General features: G+C 40.8%; 2 protein-coding genes across 4 annotated transcripts in view; one reads left to right on the forward strand and one right to left on the reverse strand.

Moving 5' to 3' along the window:
* LOC107572643 (inactive dipeptidyl peptidase 10-like) overlaps positions 1–3,380 on the forward strand; it is a 34,937-nt gene extending 31,557 nt beyond the window's left edge. For 2 of the 3 annotated variants that reach the window (XM_016259065.1, XM_016259066.1), the window contains 7 exons: positions 645–839; positions 1,282–1,336; positions 1,958–2,057; positions 2,267–2,325; positions 2,713–2,785; positions 2,866–2,939; positions 3,009–3,380. In XM_016259065.1, coding sequence (XP_016114551.1) covers positions 645–839; positions 1,282–1,336; positions 1,958–2,057; positions 2,267–2,325; positions 2,713–2,785; positions 2,866–2,939; positions 3,009–3,134 — 682 coding nt within the window. In that variant the 3' untranslated portion in view covers positions 3,135–3,380. Of the gene's footprint in view, positions 1–644; positions 840–1,281; positions 1,342–1,957; positions 2,058–2,266; positions 2,326–2,712; positions 2,786–2,865; positions 2,940–3,008 lie in introns of those variants that run through there. The other variant, XM_016259068.1, reaches the window with a different exon arrangement.
* Positions 3,381–8,482: 5,102 nt separating this feature from the next.
* Positions 8,483–14,604, reverse strand: part of LOC107572644 (inactive dipeptidyl peptidase 10-like) — a 32,383-nt gene continuing 26,261 nt past the window's right edge. The window contains exons 15-25 of the mRNA XM_016259069.1: positions 11,929–12,050; positions 11,780–11,824; positions 11,585–11,683; positions 11,387–11,456; positions 10,129–10,323; positions 9,939–9,993; positions 9,745–9,844; positions 9,560–9,618; positions 9,407–9,479; positions 8,916–8,989; positions 8,483–8,806 (exon numbers count right to left, since the gene is read on the reverse strand). Of these exons, the coding sequence (XP_016114555.1) occupies positions 8,669–8,806; positions 8,916–8,989; positions 9,407–9,479; positions 9,560–9,618; positions 9,745–9,844; positions 9,939–9,993; positions 10,129–10,323; positions 11,387–11,456; positions 11,585–11,683; positions 11,780–11,824; positions 11,929–12,050 (1,030 nt within the window). The 3' untranslated portion in view covers positions 8,483–8,668. The remainder of the gene's footprint in view (positions 8,807–8,915; positions 8,990–9,406; positions 9,480–9,559; positions 9,619–9,744; positions 9,845–9,938; positions 9,994–10,128; positions 10,324–11,386; positions 11,457–11,584; positions 11,684–11,779; positions 11,825–11,928; positions 12,051–14,604) is intronic.

The raw sequence follows: 14,604 nt of genomic DNA on the forward strand, positions 1-14,604 counted from the left end.
CACACACACACACACACACACACACACACACTCTCACTCACTCACACACACACACACTCTCTCTCACACACACACACACACACACACACTCACTCACACACACACACTCATTAACATATAAAACACACACATGCTCACTAACAAATAAAAGTAAAACACACTAACAGACATACACACACTCATTAACATATAAAAAAACACACACACACGCTCACTAACAAATAAAACACACTAACACACATACATAAACACTACTGAGTCTCTCAAGATTATTTAAAAGCATGAAGTCCTTCGCTTGTGTAGTGAACACAATACGTTCCGTGTACACGTACATTCATTAACATCTGTAATTAATTTGGAATCAAAATATCTAAAGTGTGTTGTTTTATTAAGAAGGCTATTTAGCAACACTTATTATTTTAATTAATTAATTAATTAATTTTTTTGCTAAAATAATATATTAGAATCTATTTTACTCGCCCAAAAATTTTACTTTCACTAAATATTTAGTGAGAGAGAGAGTTCTTTTTTTAGGAAGCAGGTTTTGATAATCACTAGTATGGATGAATACAGTATCTGGAAACGATCAAGCCGCATCGATGACCTCTGACCTCTGAGTGTGTGTGTGTGTGTGTGTGAGGCAGTGACTCTGACCCCGGCGGTCAGCAGGTGAGTGAGTGCTTTCGTCTGGACTGGACAGATGAGCTGGTCAGCTGTGAGGATGTGATCGTGGCGCGGCTGGATGGCAGGGGAAGCGGCTGTCAGGGCCAGCAGATCCTCCAGGACGTTTATCAGCGTTTGGGACTCGTGGAGACGGAGGAGCTGCGCTCTGTTTTACAGTGAGTGCACTAAACCTCAAACCTCCATCTACTGTACAAAAGTCTGAGACATAGATGTTTCACAAAAACACGGAAGGTGTTTCATATCCTTTGCTCTAGTGTGCCAGAAAGAATTCCTTCAGCAAATCTTGTAATAATCCACTGACTTTTTCATTTTGTATGAAGCTTAAAATGTATATTTCCTACTGGCACATTAAAGCAAAAAAAAAAAAAGTAAATTAGCAGCTTAAAACAAATTTTTCTGCATCTCATGTGTTAATCTAGACTTTAGCACAGGACTCTATGGGAGCGATGTAAAAACTTGATGTGGATGTTGAAGGGTTTGTGTAAGAAATTTGCAGTCTACATGAGGCAGTTTTCATTCATCGTCTCCGCTACGGTGGATATAACAGTGATCTTAAATTAGTTTTTCCCCATATCATCATTATATTTGTCAACGCAGGTATCTGATGGAGCAGCCGTATATTGATGGAGGCCGAGTCGGAGTTTTTGGCAAGGTGAGGTTAGTCACACCAGACTCATTAAAGCGATCGCTCACCCAGAAATTAAATTATGTTAGCATTTACTCTCCATCATGACATTTCTAAACTGTGTGACTTTCTTTCTTCCCCTGAACACAAAATAAGATATTTTGAAGAATGTTGACTTTCAATGTATGGACAAAAACAAACACTGACACATTTCACAAAACATCTGCTTGTGTTCTGCAGAAGAAAGTCAGTCATACACATTAGGAACGACATGATGGAGACTAAATGATGACAAAATAACATCTATCCTTTACTGTCTGCAGAAACCACAGAAGCCATACAACTGTCAAGTCAAATAATAATTGTGTGACTTACACTCTGCAGAAATGAATAAATTGCCCAAAAAAGCACAGACATTTAAACAAATCAGCTGCTTTAAATAAAAACTGCATCTCTGTCGGGCAAACCAAGATAAAAATACCTGAATTAAAATTTGACTCTATTACAGAAATAGAAACAGGCTCTGCAAGATCAAAATCTAGTGTTTGTGTGAAGTTATCTCAGAAGTGTTTTGCAGATGTGTGTGTGTGTGCTCATGATGAGTGTGTGTGTGTGTGTGTGTGTGTGTGTGTGTGTGCGTGCGCGCAGGCATATGGTGGGTTCCTGAGCTCTATTCTGCTGCTCTCACACGGATCTGAACTCCGCTGCGGCGCGGCTGTGAGTCCAGTGTTTGACTGGCAGCTCTACGGTACATGAGACACACACACACACACACACACTCATCATGAACACACAAACACTCATCATGAATGCACACACACACAAAAACCCATCATGAACACACACACACACACACAAACACTCATCATGAATGCACACACACACACACACACACTAACACCCATCATGAACACACACACACACACACTAGTCTTATCGTTGTGTTTCTGTTTGCAGCTTCAGCTTTTACAGAGCGATACTTTGGATTCCCTCTACAAAATGAGCTCAAATACAAGGTGAGATGTTGCTGCTGTACGATTAGAGACACAAAGACATGTGATATTTAGATCACTGGCATCTCTGTAAAGCCCCGTTCACACCACCAGCCACACAATCTCATTTATTTGAACCAAAGCTGGTGACTTTCAGCAACAACAACTGTTGGGGCAAAATATGGATGTCCAGCAACGCGACAAATACGAGAACAGTTTTACTTTTACCTTCTTTGCAGCCCTATATATTATTCTTTCACGTTATATGTTTAATTTGTCATGAAAACTGTTGTGAACGGCATCAGTGAATGTGATGCAGTGTGAATCTCAGATCTCAGCTGACGGTGTGAACGGAGCTCAGCGTCACACTCTTACTGTGTGTGTGTGTGTGTGTGTGTGTGTGTCCATCAGATCTCCAGTTTCCTGCTGAACATCACGCGCTCTGAGAACTTACGCTTTCTGATTCTACACGGGACAGCAGATGGTGAGCTTATGAAAGAAAACTCACAAACCTTCAGACAGAATGGCTGCATCATCATGACTTCTTATTTCTCTCCTTGTTAGCGAACGTTCATTTTCAACACACTGCAGAACTAGTGAAGCTGCTGTCTGTGATTAACATCAACTACAGGTTACAGGTGAGACTTTCAGACCGACATGCACCTACATGCCTCTGAGCTCACGCTTGACCTCTGACCTCTGTGCAGATCTTCCCCGATGAGGGTCATGATGTCATCAGCAGCCGCTACATGCTGCACTCACTCGTCTCCTTCTACAGAGACTGTTTTATTGACAATCTACCTGTTCCAGTGGAAACCAGTGACGACGACTAGGAAATCGACTTGTGACCCGTCTGCTGTCATTTGTGTCGATCCGACCTGAACAAAGAGACAGAGAGCGTTGAGTCTGAGGACACGCTTCAAATACTCTTATTTATGCTTTTCATAATTTGTTCACACTAGCATTAGTCTGTATTTAGCAGCAGCGTGACTGATGTAGAGTGTCACTCTAAACATGTTGAAAGAAATCACTGTCATTAAAAACATCAAATATTATGGACAATATGGTTATTAATTATATCTTACCAGTCTGAGCTCCCGCTTTCGGGTCCACTTGGATCCGAAAACCCGAGGTCCGACTCGAGCGGGTTCGGGTCCAAAACTTCATCAAGTACCTCGGACACAAAATAAACATGCTTTTTCCAAATGGATTAGACCCGAATTTGTAGGCTACTTTCACTTTTGTGTTAAGTGAGGAACGCACATGGAAAAGGAGCATAGGCTACATTTGTAACCTCGCACACAGAAATCATCTTATAGATATGAGATCCATCAGGAAAATCCACTCGCTTCATTATGCTGCCTGTTCATATAGGGCTTTTCTTTTTTGTGTGCAGAAGCCTTTCGCCGGAGATCAGGTTGCAGACAACAGCAAATCCATGAATTATTAGGTTATCGATTTATTTTTTATCAAACTATCATGTTTATTTTTCAAATCCACTGTTCACAATTGAAAGCCGAGCTCAGAAATAACTTGTATCCATCAGGCAGGCACTAATATAAAGTAGCCTAATAATACATTGAATAAATGTTAAATAAATCAAAGTAATGGAGAAGCGGACAAATCAGTCAGCAGGACACCGGGATTTTTCCTGACTGACTGACTGCGGGGCTGCAGGCTGTACACACGTCAATGCCGTTTACGTTCGGGTCCAGTCGGGTTCGAAATTAAATGCTGTCAGGTCGGACTCGGGTCTAATTTCATCGGGTCTGTCTCGGGTCGGGTTTTTCTTTAAAACATTTTTATTTATGCACGTCGATTCGGGTCGGGTACAGATTTTAGGACCCGAGAAGACCTCTAGCTCCCGCTGCATCACTGACTGCGAGTCCTCTGGTTTTCTGGGCTCGTTCTCATCCTGATTTATCAGTCATCCCATCCTCTCCAAAAGAATAAGACTGTAAACATCAGCGAGTCATTCTGTCAGACGATGCTGATTTCTTATTTCATTCACTGAAACTCACAGCCTGTCAGTTTGAGGAACTCTTCTACTACTGCAATCTGACACAATATAAGCTGTTATATATAAACATTATTACAGGGGAAAACTGCTGTAGAAAAACAAACAAACATTCATTTTCTACCTTTTCTGTCATTTTTATTCAAATTACAGCCTTAAAATCTGCATTTTTATGACCTGAACAAATAAAACAAAACTACAGCATACAAAAACATATCTATAGGTGTATATATAGCAATACATCTTTAATACTGAATCGATTCAACTAATAACACTATAACAAACTTTTTTTTTAAAGAGCTACTTGTTTAGTCTGCATAAACAAAAATAAAATAAAACTGTCACTCGAGTGCATTGTGTCTCGTCATTAGTAAAGCTACGAATCAGAAAGACTTTAAAAAGTATGTTTTTTCTGTCTCTGCATATGTTAATGTATATCCAGTATGGGCACCAGCATTTATACTTAACTAAGTATTAGGAATTTGTCAATTTAACCTTATAAACGTAACTGCTAAAATCATGTTTCAAACTTCAAATACAGAAACACTGGCAGGCAAATGCAGAATCAGCTGATGTTTCTGACCGGCTGCCAGCTCAGTGCAGTTACAGACATTGATTAACCTCGTTTGTATGAGTCACAGGTTCAGGCTCCTGGTCTCTCAGAGGCCTGCAAGCACACCGTTACACTGAACACACACCGACGGTGTGGTGTCTTTTCCCTTTGAGTTTGGCTCATGTGTTAGTGGATAGATGTGCTGCAGCCCAGCCGGTCTTCACATGTAATGCTGCTAACATCAGCCAAAAAACATAAGATCACTGAACAGAACAAAACTCAACCTCAAACTCTTCGACAAAATATGGCTGGTATATGTGTGGATATTTAATACAGTGGGCCTCATTTATAAAACGTGCGTACGCACAGATTTGATCGTAGAGTGTACGCAAAAATCCACGGCAACGTTCATATTTATAAAAATGGTCTTTGACGTGGAAAAGAGCTTAGCGCCACGTCAGGGTCGGAGCAGACGTACACTTTTGTTTGCCCAAGTGCTGCAGGTTTTTGGAAATATAAGCCTATCTGAGAGATGATCGTAAGATCAAATTTAGGATGGATTCTGCGCAACATTTTATAAATGAGGCCCAGTATGTATAAGCACAGTCTTATCTATAGTAACAGAGTTTCAAGGAATCTCTTTTAATCAGGAAACAAAAATATTTTCATCATGTTTTAAGAATAAAATGTTATATAAATCAGATGAACATTATGAAACTTTAAGAAAAATAAATGTAAAGTTTGCAACTGTATTACTGTGATGTGAGAGCTTGTCACTAAAACACTCTTTATGATAGTTTTGGTGCAGCTTTTTGTGCAACTTTATTTGAAAATATTCTTGTAGTCACATTCTATTGATACATGAAAAATGATTTCCACTAAACTAAAGTTACAATGCATTCCCACACAGGAACTAAATACTTACAGAAACTGCAGTCAGGAATAATCAATGAGCTCATGTTTCCTCGACAGACTCCAATCCTTCAGATATACACTCCATAAATGAACTTCACAGAGTTAATAAACAATGAACCAACAATGAACTGACTTTAACTGAAAAACTGTTACTATTGTCCTCTTTTCAGAGCTGCTTTACAGCAGAATTGAATTGTGTTTGCAACATTGAAACACTATTTGGTAACACTTTAGAATACTGTTCCATCGTTAATGAATAACTACACAGGAACAAATGACTAATGCACCATCCTAGTAACTACTATTAACTAACAAGAAACTAATTAACGATTAAGTAATAGCGCTCAGATGAAACTGGTAGATCATTATTAGCTAATCAATAACTGCTATTTTTCATATATCCTGGAGAACTACTGTATACATGTTCATAATTAATATTAATTATGCATAATGTATAATTAATTCTAAAATGAAGATCATGGTAACCCACTAGTAATGACTCCAATATCCTGTATTAGTATTACCAAATTATTACCAAAAGTATTACCAAATCCTTCTAAAGGAAATACTAATTACTTGGATCAGTATTCTGAAGTGAAAAGCATCATAACTCCCTAATATTGGCTGACGTCATTTTAAGCTTTTGAGATATATGAACGGTTTTAGATAGTAATGACCCAAGTGTTACTACATCCTTCTGAAGAAATTAATAATTATTTGGATCTGTATTCTAAAGTGAAGATCGCAGCAACCCACTAATGATTTAAGAGTTACGTAATCTAGCAAAATTAATTACTAACCAGGACCTTACAAAACCCTCAAAAGTTTACAATGATTTCAGTCATTACTAGAGAATTATCATGTTATTCACTTTAGAATACTGATCCAAATATTAGCAATTCCTTCTGAAGAATTTGGTAATACTTGAGTCATTACTAGTGGGTTACAATGACCTTCACTTTAGAATTAATTATACATTATTCATATTTATTACGCACCTGTATACAGTAGTTCTTAGTATTCCTTGGGTGTGTATGAAAAAATAGTAGTTACTGATTAGCTAACCGTGAACTACCACATTCCACTAAGCACTATTACTTACAAATTCATTAATCAGAGTTTCTTGTTAGATACTAGTAGAGTGCTTATATTGTGTTACTCATGTGTTCTTGTGTAGTTATTTATTAATGATGGAACAGTATTCTAAAGTATTACCCACTATTTTCCTGATTAACACTGTGATGACACAATCTGTATTGTATAAAGTGTTTGCTTTATGTGTATAACCAGGTTCATATTGAATAATTTTCAGCACAAAACCCATGTAAATGTTCCTACTGCCACTGGCTGGAAATTCAGCGATCCTGTCTTGTGTAGCGAATCAACTCATGGGGAAATATGAATAATTAACCATAACTAGTTATAATTAACTATTCATATTTTAGATCCACTGTAGATAAATGCACTACTTGGCATGCCAAATTAAGCAGCAATTTGCTGGTTTTGTGTCAGTATTCATTCATGTTTCCAAGGCCAGTGGATGAGTTACAGGGACAATCCTACAGATACGGGAGTATTTTATGATATTTTATGATCGGCGCTTATGAGCTTGAGAAAGGTCACTGCTCGCTGCCAAAGAAAGAAAGGTCAGACAGCTTTAGAGCGACACCAGGGTGAGTAAATAACCAGTGAACTGCCATTTCCAGTGATGTTCAGTAGCACATCTTTACCTGCAGCACAGCGGTTAACGGAGACACCTGACGCTCACAGGACAGATTCCTGATCCAGCAATCCTGTCAACCATATTAAAGAAATAACAGACATCCAAAGTAATGCAAATCAAAGCATGTCTTTTTCCAATAACTGAGCTGAAGTATGCAGCATTCATTCACTCCAGGCCGTCTGTGAATGTGTTCTCATAATCGTGCTGTCATTCTGATGTTAGCGGTCGCTCCTGCTGACGGTCTGGCTGTGTGACTCTGATGGTAAAATATAGCACATCAAAATGAAATCGTGCTGTTTTTGGACTAGTTGTTTATTTATAGACATGACTGTTATAACTAGAGGACAATAACAATCAACCCAAACCCCTCATCCCCCCCACCAACAGTAAAACTAAACAGTCAGCAATACAAATAAACTGATTCAAAACAGTCTGAGCGGATCCGTCTGATGAATGTCCAAAGACACATGTGTGCCCCCTCTTCTGTCCAGCACACAGCAGCACCATCCCACAATGCACTGCACATACACACAGAGCGTCATGCACGTGTGCTGCTCTCTTCACAAACATCCTCCAGCTTTCAACGGATGGAATTACGCTTCTTCTCAGCGAGTGGAGAAACGGTGAGAAATGCAGATCCTCTGGAAGCTGACAACATACCGACAGACAGAAAGTGGCAAAAGAAGTGAAGCAAAGCAAAAGGACCATGCAATGGCTGACTGGAGCAGCTCCACCCGACGGTCTGTGCTGTGATTGGCCAATGCATCCGCCAGTCAGAGATCTTAGTGATTTATGATATGTGAAATATTGCAATCCATTTCCAGTGATGATGATCCATAGGCCAGATACACTCTCTCTGTCACACACACACACACCACACCACACCACACACACACACACACACACACACACCACACCACACACTCTCACTCACAAACACACACACACACACACACACACACACACACACACACACACACTCTCTCACTCACAAACACACACACACACACACACACACACACACTCTCCTGGCTCTCTCTGTTTATCTGAGTGTTCTCTGGATGCTTGTCCAGTGTGTTGTATTGTCCTGATGTGTGTGTGTGTGTGTGTGTGTGTGTCAGTGTCAGCATGTGTTTCTGTGTTGCGTCTCATCTTCACTCTACTCTTCCTCTTCCTCCTCCTCCTCACTGATGGGAAGCACCTCCTCCTGCAGGCAGGATCTGAAGTAGCTGCTCAGTGTTGAAGCCACGTGCCGCTGGCTGCTCTTGGACAAGAAATGACCTTCGTCTGGATAAATCTGAAGAACAACCATCCAGAAAACCATCAACAAACAAGACTACAGTCAAGCATTGATAAACAAAGCCACACTGATGCTGAAACACACGTCCATCTTCAGTGTTCAGTACCTGCAGTGTGTAATTCGCTCCCACCTTCACCAGGTTCTTAATGAGCTCGGCCGTGTGCTGGAAGTGAACATTTGCTGCAGGAAACAGAATTTGAGTGTTTGAAGACTGGCTCAGGAACAGAGTAATGTGATCAAATGATCTGCTATGAGAGGTCGTTTCTATTGTGAATATAGCGGCTTCACCTCAAGTATCCAAAAATAGTTACAAGAGAAACAAGCAAGAACACATATATTCTACACACACACACACACACGCACATTCACACACACACACGCACAGCACACTCACACACACGCACAACACACAAACACACACTCACACACAACACACAAACACACACTCACACACACACACACACACACAAACACACACACTCACTCACACACTCACACACACGCACAACACACAAACACACACTCACACACACACACGCACAACACACAAACACTCACTCACTCACTCACACACACACACACTCTGGTGTAACTGACCGTCGGCAGTGGCATGCAGCAGCATGAGCGTCTGCTCTCTGAAACTCTGTGGATTCTGCAGCATACTGGAGAACTAGAGACACACAGTCTGTCACTAACATCTCAAACACATTCCAGCAGAGTCTGAGCCCAATACAACTAACCATCACCAACCTGATATCTGCTGTCGTCCTGAAGAGGGAAACCCAGATAGCGCTCGGAGAAGGCCGAGGCTGAGAGAGAAAGAGAGGTCAGATTCACTCACAGAACAGCAGAATCATGGGTCTGAAACTGCTCTGCGGTTCTAGATACACATCAGTGTGAAGCCTCACATAATCACAATCACACCAGTAACTTACCGTACAGACTCCAGTCTGTCACAGGCGACATGGCTGCTGCGCATTTAAACACGTTCTCCGTGGATTTAATCAGCAGGAGTGCGACATATCCTCCATAACCCTGCAGAACAACACAAACACACAGGTTTATATACCTGACGGTTTTCATCAGTGTTTCTTCCGTTACAGCAGCCGAGTGTGAGATTGAGTCTTACCCGGCCAAACACACCAATCCGGGTTCGATCGATGTACGGCAATTTCAGCAGGTACCTGGAAGAAAAGCACGACTCCGTTAGCATGTTTCACAACCGTGTGTGTGTAGATCACCCAAACAGAGCATGAGAGTGACAGAAGTGTCATTTCTGAGCAAATGATAGAAGGAAAAAAGCAGGTAAAGGTTCTTACTCAACGGCAGCCAGCTGATCCTGCAGCTCCACGGATCCCAGACGCCTGTGCACTTCCTGTAACACCTTCTGACCCTGGAAGCCACTTCCCCTGCCGTCCAGACGAGCTACGATGACATTATCTGAACTGACCAGCACTGAGTCCCAGTCCAGTGAGTAACGGTCATTCACCTGCTGACCACCGGGGGCAGTGTCACTGATAAACACAGAGAAAACCCTGATAAACACTGAGTCCTGGTCCAGGACTGCTCTTTCACCTGCTGACCAGCATCACTGACACACAGACGAAACACATCAGCGTATCATCACTTCCTTCTTCTAGCCTTCATGATCTACCTCTGATATGAAATAATGTGCCTCTCCTGGATCTGGTCAAGTGTGTTTACAGCACCTTTCAAATTCAGACTGAGAAACGTGTGTGACACCATTTCTACTCACAAAGAGTCGTTCTGTGGACATTTCACTTCACAAATCCTCCTTATCTGCACATAACAGGGTTTTAAATCAAAACTACTCAAACACTCCATGAACTAATGCAAACGACAGATCTAACAGTACCAGACGAACAAAACCTCTATCCACTGTAAGTAAAGCATAGAGGTATTTGTGAAAGTAGTCCACAAACATTTCCAAAAAACATGACATCATGGCAGAATTCAAAGATACTTCTTTTTGCTACTGACATTTTTTTTTAGGGCAAACAACCAATCAAAATCGTTGCATCACTGCTGTATAGCAGCATCTGTTATTTATTCTAAAAGACCCAAACAATCAGAGTCTCAGTGTACCGTTCAGCTGATTCAGTGGAGGAAATCAAAGACAGAAATACTGCAGGTGCTCCTGGAAATGTCTATGAAACGTTCAGTTGCTTTATTTCAAGCTTATAAATGGTGTGACATGCAGAGAATGAGTAAAGGTCAGGACGCGGTGAAGGAGATTCTGACTTCAGTGATCCTGATGAAGGACAATGTCTGCTTGAGACCGAGTCCTTCACTGACTTTTATGTTCGAGCAAAACAGAGCAATTTTGTAATGCTCCAGTCATATGGTGTATTTCTCTCAGGCCTCCAAAAAATATATAACAAATCTGAAAACCAGCAACATATTAATGTGAACATCAGACTGCAAATTAACACTTTGAACTGCTGTCTTTCTAACTACAAACTCCCTCCATCTTTAACAGACCTGAACACAAACATACACTCACACACACACACACACACACACACACACACACACAAACACACACACAGATCTTACATCATCAGCAGAAGGGCATAAGTGCGGGACTCAGAGAAATCGGGTGGATAGGCGATCTTCAGCGGCAATTCTGAAAAAACACATGGAGAGCAGACCAAAGATCTATCAAATATCTTCAAGGGCATTAAAGTCTGTTTCAGTGCAGGAGATCCAGCACTAACTAAGCGTGTTTATTGGGTGAACGGAGCAGTACTTTACCGAAGTGGTCCATCTGGATGCTTCTGTACTCCAGCAGCTGGATGCGTTTGTATCTGAGAGCAGCTCTCAGCACAGAGTTATTCTCCAGGATATAATAATCTGACGAGATATCAACACATCAAGACATGACTTGAGTTTTTAACGCAGAACACGGCGGACAGACGTACAAAAGAATTAATGAAAATAATGACTCACTGGCCGTGTTCAGAGTGTGTATGATCTCTGTCGGCGCTCCTGGACCTGCAGGAAAACCAAACACTTCAACCACAACCTGTGCTAGTTTGACGAGGGGTGAAAGGTCACTTGTCAGGTCTGTGAGAGTACATAATAAACAGTCTTCATACCTTTGCAGTGCAGCAGGACGTGTTGATTAGTGGGGCTGAAATCAGCACTGAAGAACGTGCAGTGAGCTTTATTGAGCTCACAGGTCAGACACCGGCGTGGAAACAGGCCCACTGTGGACACACTGCACACAGAACGGACCAATCAGAGGCCTGCTTTCCTGCTGATCTCACCTTACTATTACAGTTTTTCTCGATTGCTAACACACTATAAATGATTTATTTGGCCCAATTTTCCAAACCATTCATACAGTTCTCGAAACAAAGACATGTTTCTCAAAACCTTTAACACATTTCACCTGTTTGCACACACGTTCCAATTTGCTCAGTGTTTTCTGCAAAACTCTACACAAAAATGCCATCATTTGGCACAGGTTTAACCATGTTCTCACTTAGAAAACACAAACACACAATGTAATTAATTCAAGCATCAACAAATCAACTCAAACAGCACACATTTATCCCTGTGTGAACATTCAGCAGCAAAACTGATGACACACAGGTCAGAATCTCAGGCTGATATGAACAAGAGCACAGCTGATTATGAGTTTTGGAAAATGAATCCTAATAGTGGGAGACAAAGAGGAAGAGGAGGGTAAAATACAAATGAAGGGAATGGGGTCAAAGGTCATTTGTTCCTGATGAAATACACAGCACTATAGTTGAGCATGTTCTTCTGCATGCACTGACCCTGAGGGAAGTTAGCCTACAGCTCATCTACAGGGCTTCAGTACTACTTACACAATACACATACAATATAATTACAGTACATAGCAGCAGTACTTCAAATGAGAGAGCTGACATTATTCTATGTACAGTAAATACTCTAGCACATGTTATACAGCCTCAAACTCATTACTGTTGGATTTATTTGTAGCCAAGTATGTACTGTATTTGTGCAGAACTGAGAGACGACTGTCTAGGGGAAGTAGAGAAGTCTTTTGTCAGAAGACTAAGAAACTGCTATAACAAATAATGATACTACCAACAGCCCACAGTAATGCAATTTGGCAGATTTATTTATTTCTGTAAAGTAACTAACAGCAGGGGCGCCTGCAGGATTTCTTCCGAGGGTACGCACAGATGGGGGGGGGGGGGGGATACATATATCAAGAGCATGCTCACAGATGAAAACGACAAATAAGAAAACAGCGTTGGATGAAGTGGATTAGAGTCCAGCACGGCCCTCAAATAGGCCCAAGCCCATCTTTTTTCCCCTTCTCCCAAAACAGCTTATACTACTATTAAAATAGTTCAGTTTTGTATGTAAAGGAAGAGTGATTATATTTCGTTTTTTTAATAAAGTTAATTTAGAAAAATGTTTGGAGCATTTTTTGTTCGCTAAATATAAGTTTTTGTTTTTTAAAGTAACGACCAAGCACCCAGCGGCAGACAATGATTTGATCATAGCCTATGTTTGGTCATAGCCTTCTCAAATCATCACGACTTGCCTAAAATAAAATCTATAGATATAAAACAGTTCAAGCAGACGCATATCCAATAGTTAGGGTTAGGTTAGTGTGCGGAGAGTGGAAGCTGAAGCTCTGCAGCACATGGAGGCGCCAGCGCTGTCACTCGCATTTCTTTCTAACAGTGGAAACAACTTGAAATACTCAGTCATTTTTGCTCATAAAGGTAAAAGAAATACATCATTCTAAACTGTAAAGGGTCTAGTTTTATTTGTGTGCACTCACAATATCAACAAAATGTTGTGCTTTTATAAAATAGAGAAAACAAACGCTTTCTGCCATCTCGGTCTTGAACGGGGCGCTTCACAATGATGAACCTAAACTCAGCGAATTGCTTCTCAGACATGATAAAAACATATGGAAAGCTTTAAATTACTACTTTAAAATTAAATAATTCTAATCAAAAATAGAAACTCTTTCATTATGTAATCCCTAAAGATGCATTTCTCTCTAAAGGCACATCCAATGAGGAGACGGCGAGTCATTTTCTTTCATCACCATAATTGATGGATGTCTAAAATATAAAAATAAGGAAAAGCCTAAAACAAGCCCGATTATAATTAGCGTTTTATTTTATAATTCTGTACAATTAAAAATAAAACAAATGATGCGGAGAGGAGAGGAGGTGGAGGAGGAGGAGGAGGGAGAGAAAGAGGACATGGTGAATGAGGATGAGGAGGAGGGGGGAGAAGAAGGGCAAGGAGACAAGCAGTCTCAGATGAAATTCGAGCCACTTTCCATGTCCATGGTATGATTATGAGGGAGACTGGGCAACGAGTACAGCCAAATTTGAGTCGCTTCACCGTTGCCTCCATCATCAGAACCTTCAGGGAGGAAAACAGGTAGGTGTACTTACAGTAAGACTGCTCTGTACAGTAACTTTAGAGTGCATACAATGTTGCACTATGCTACTGTAATAAAGAAATGCATCAAATTGCCTTGCATACAGATAGAGTTTCAGTATGTTTCCATTTTTCCTGTAAAAAGGATGTGTGACAGTTACAGTAACGAGTGTTTCTATTTTTGTAGGACACAGAGACGACCACCTGGTGGAGGCAGGCTAAGGCTTTTGTCGGAGGAGCAAGAGAGGGAGCTTGTAAACATGGTCATTGCCAATAATGTAATCCACCTGCAAGAGATTCAAAGGAGAGTGACTGAGGATAATCATCATTTTCGAGGGATAAATGCCATCAGCCTCTCCACAATTGAT

Source organism: Sinocyclocheilus grahami, unplaced genomic scaffold (genome assembly GCF_001515645.1).
Source record: "Sinocyclocheilus grahami isolate Dianchi unplaced genomic scaffold, SAMN03320097.WGS_v1.1 scaffold1785.1, whole genome shotgun sequence".
Lineage (NCBI taxonomy): Eukaryota > Metazoa > Chordata > Actinopteri > Cypriniformes > Cyprinidae > Sinocyclocheilus > Sinocyclocheilus grahami.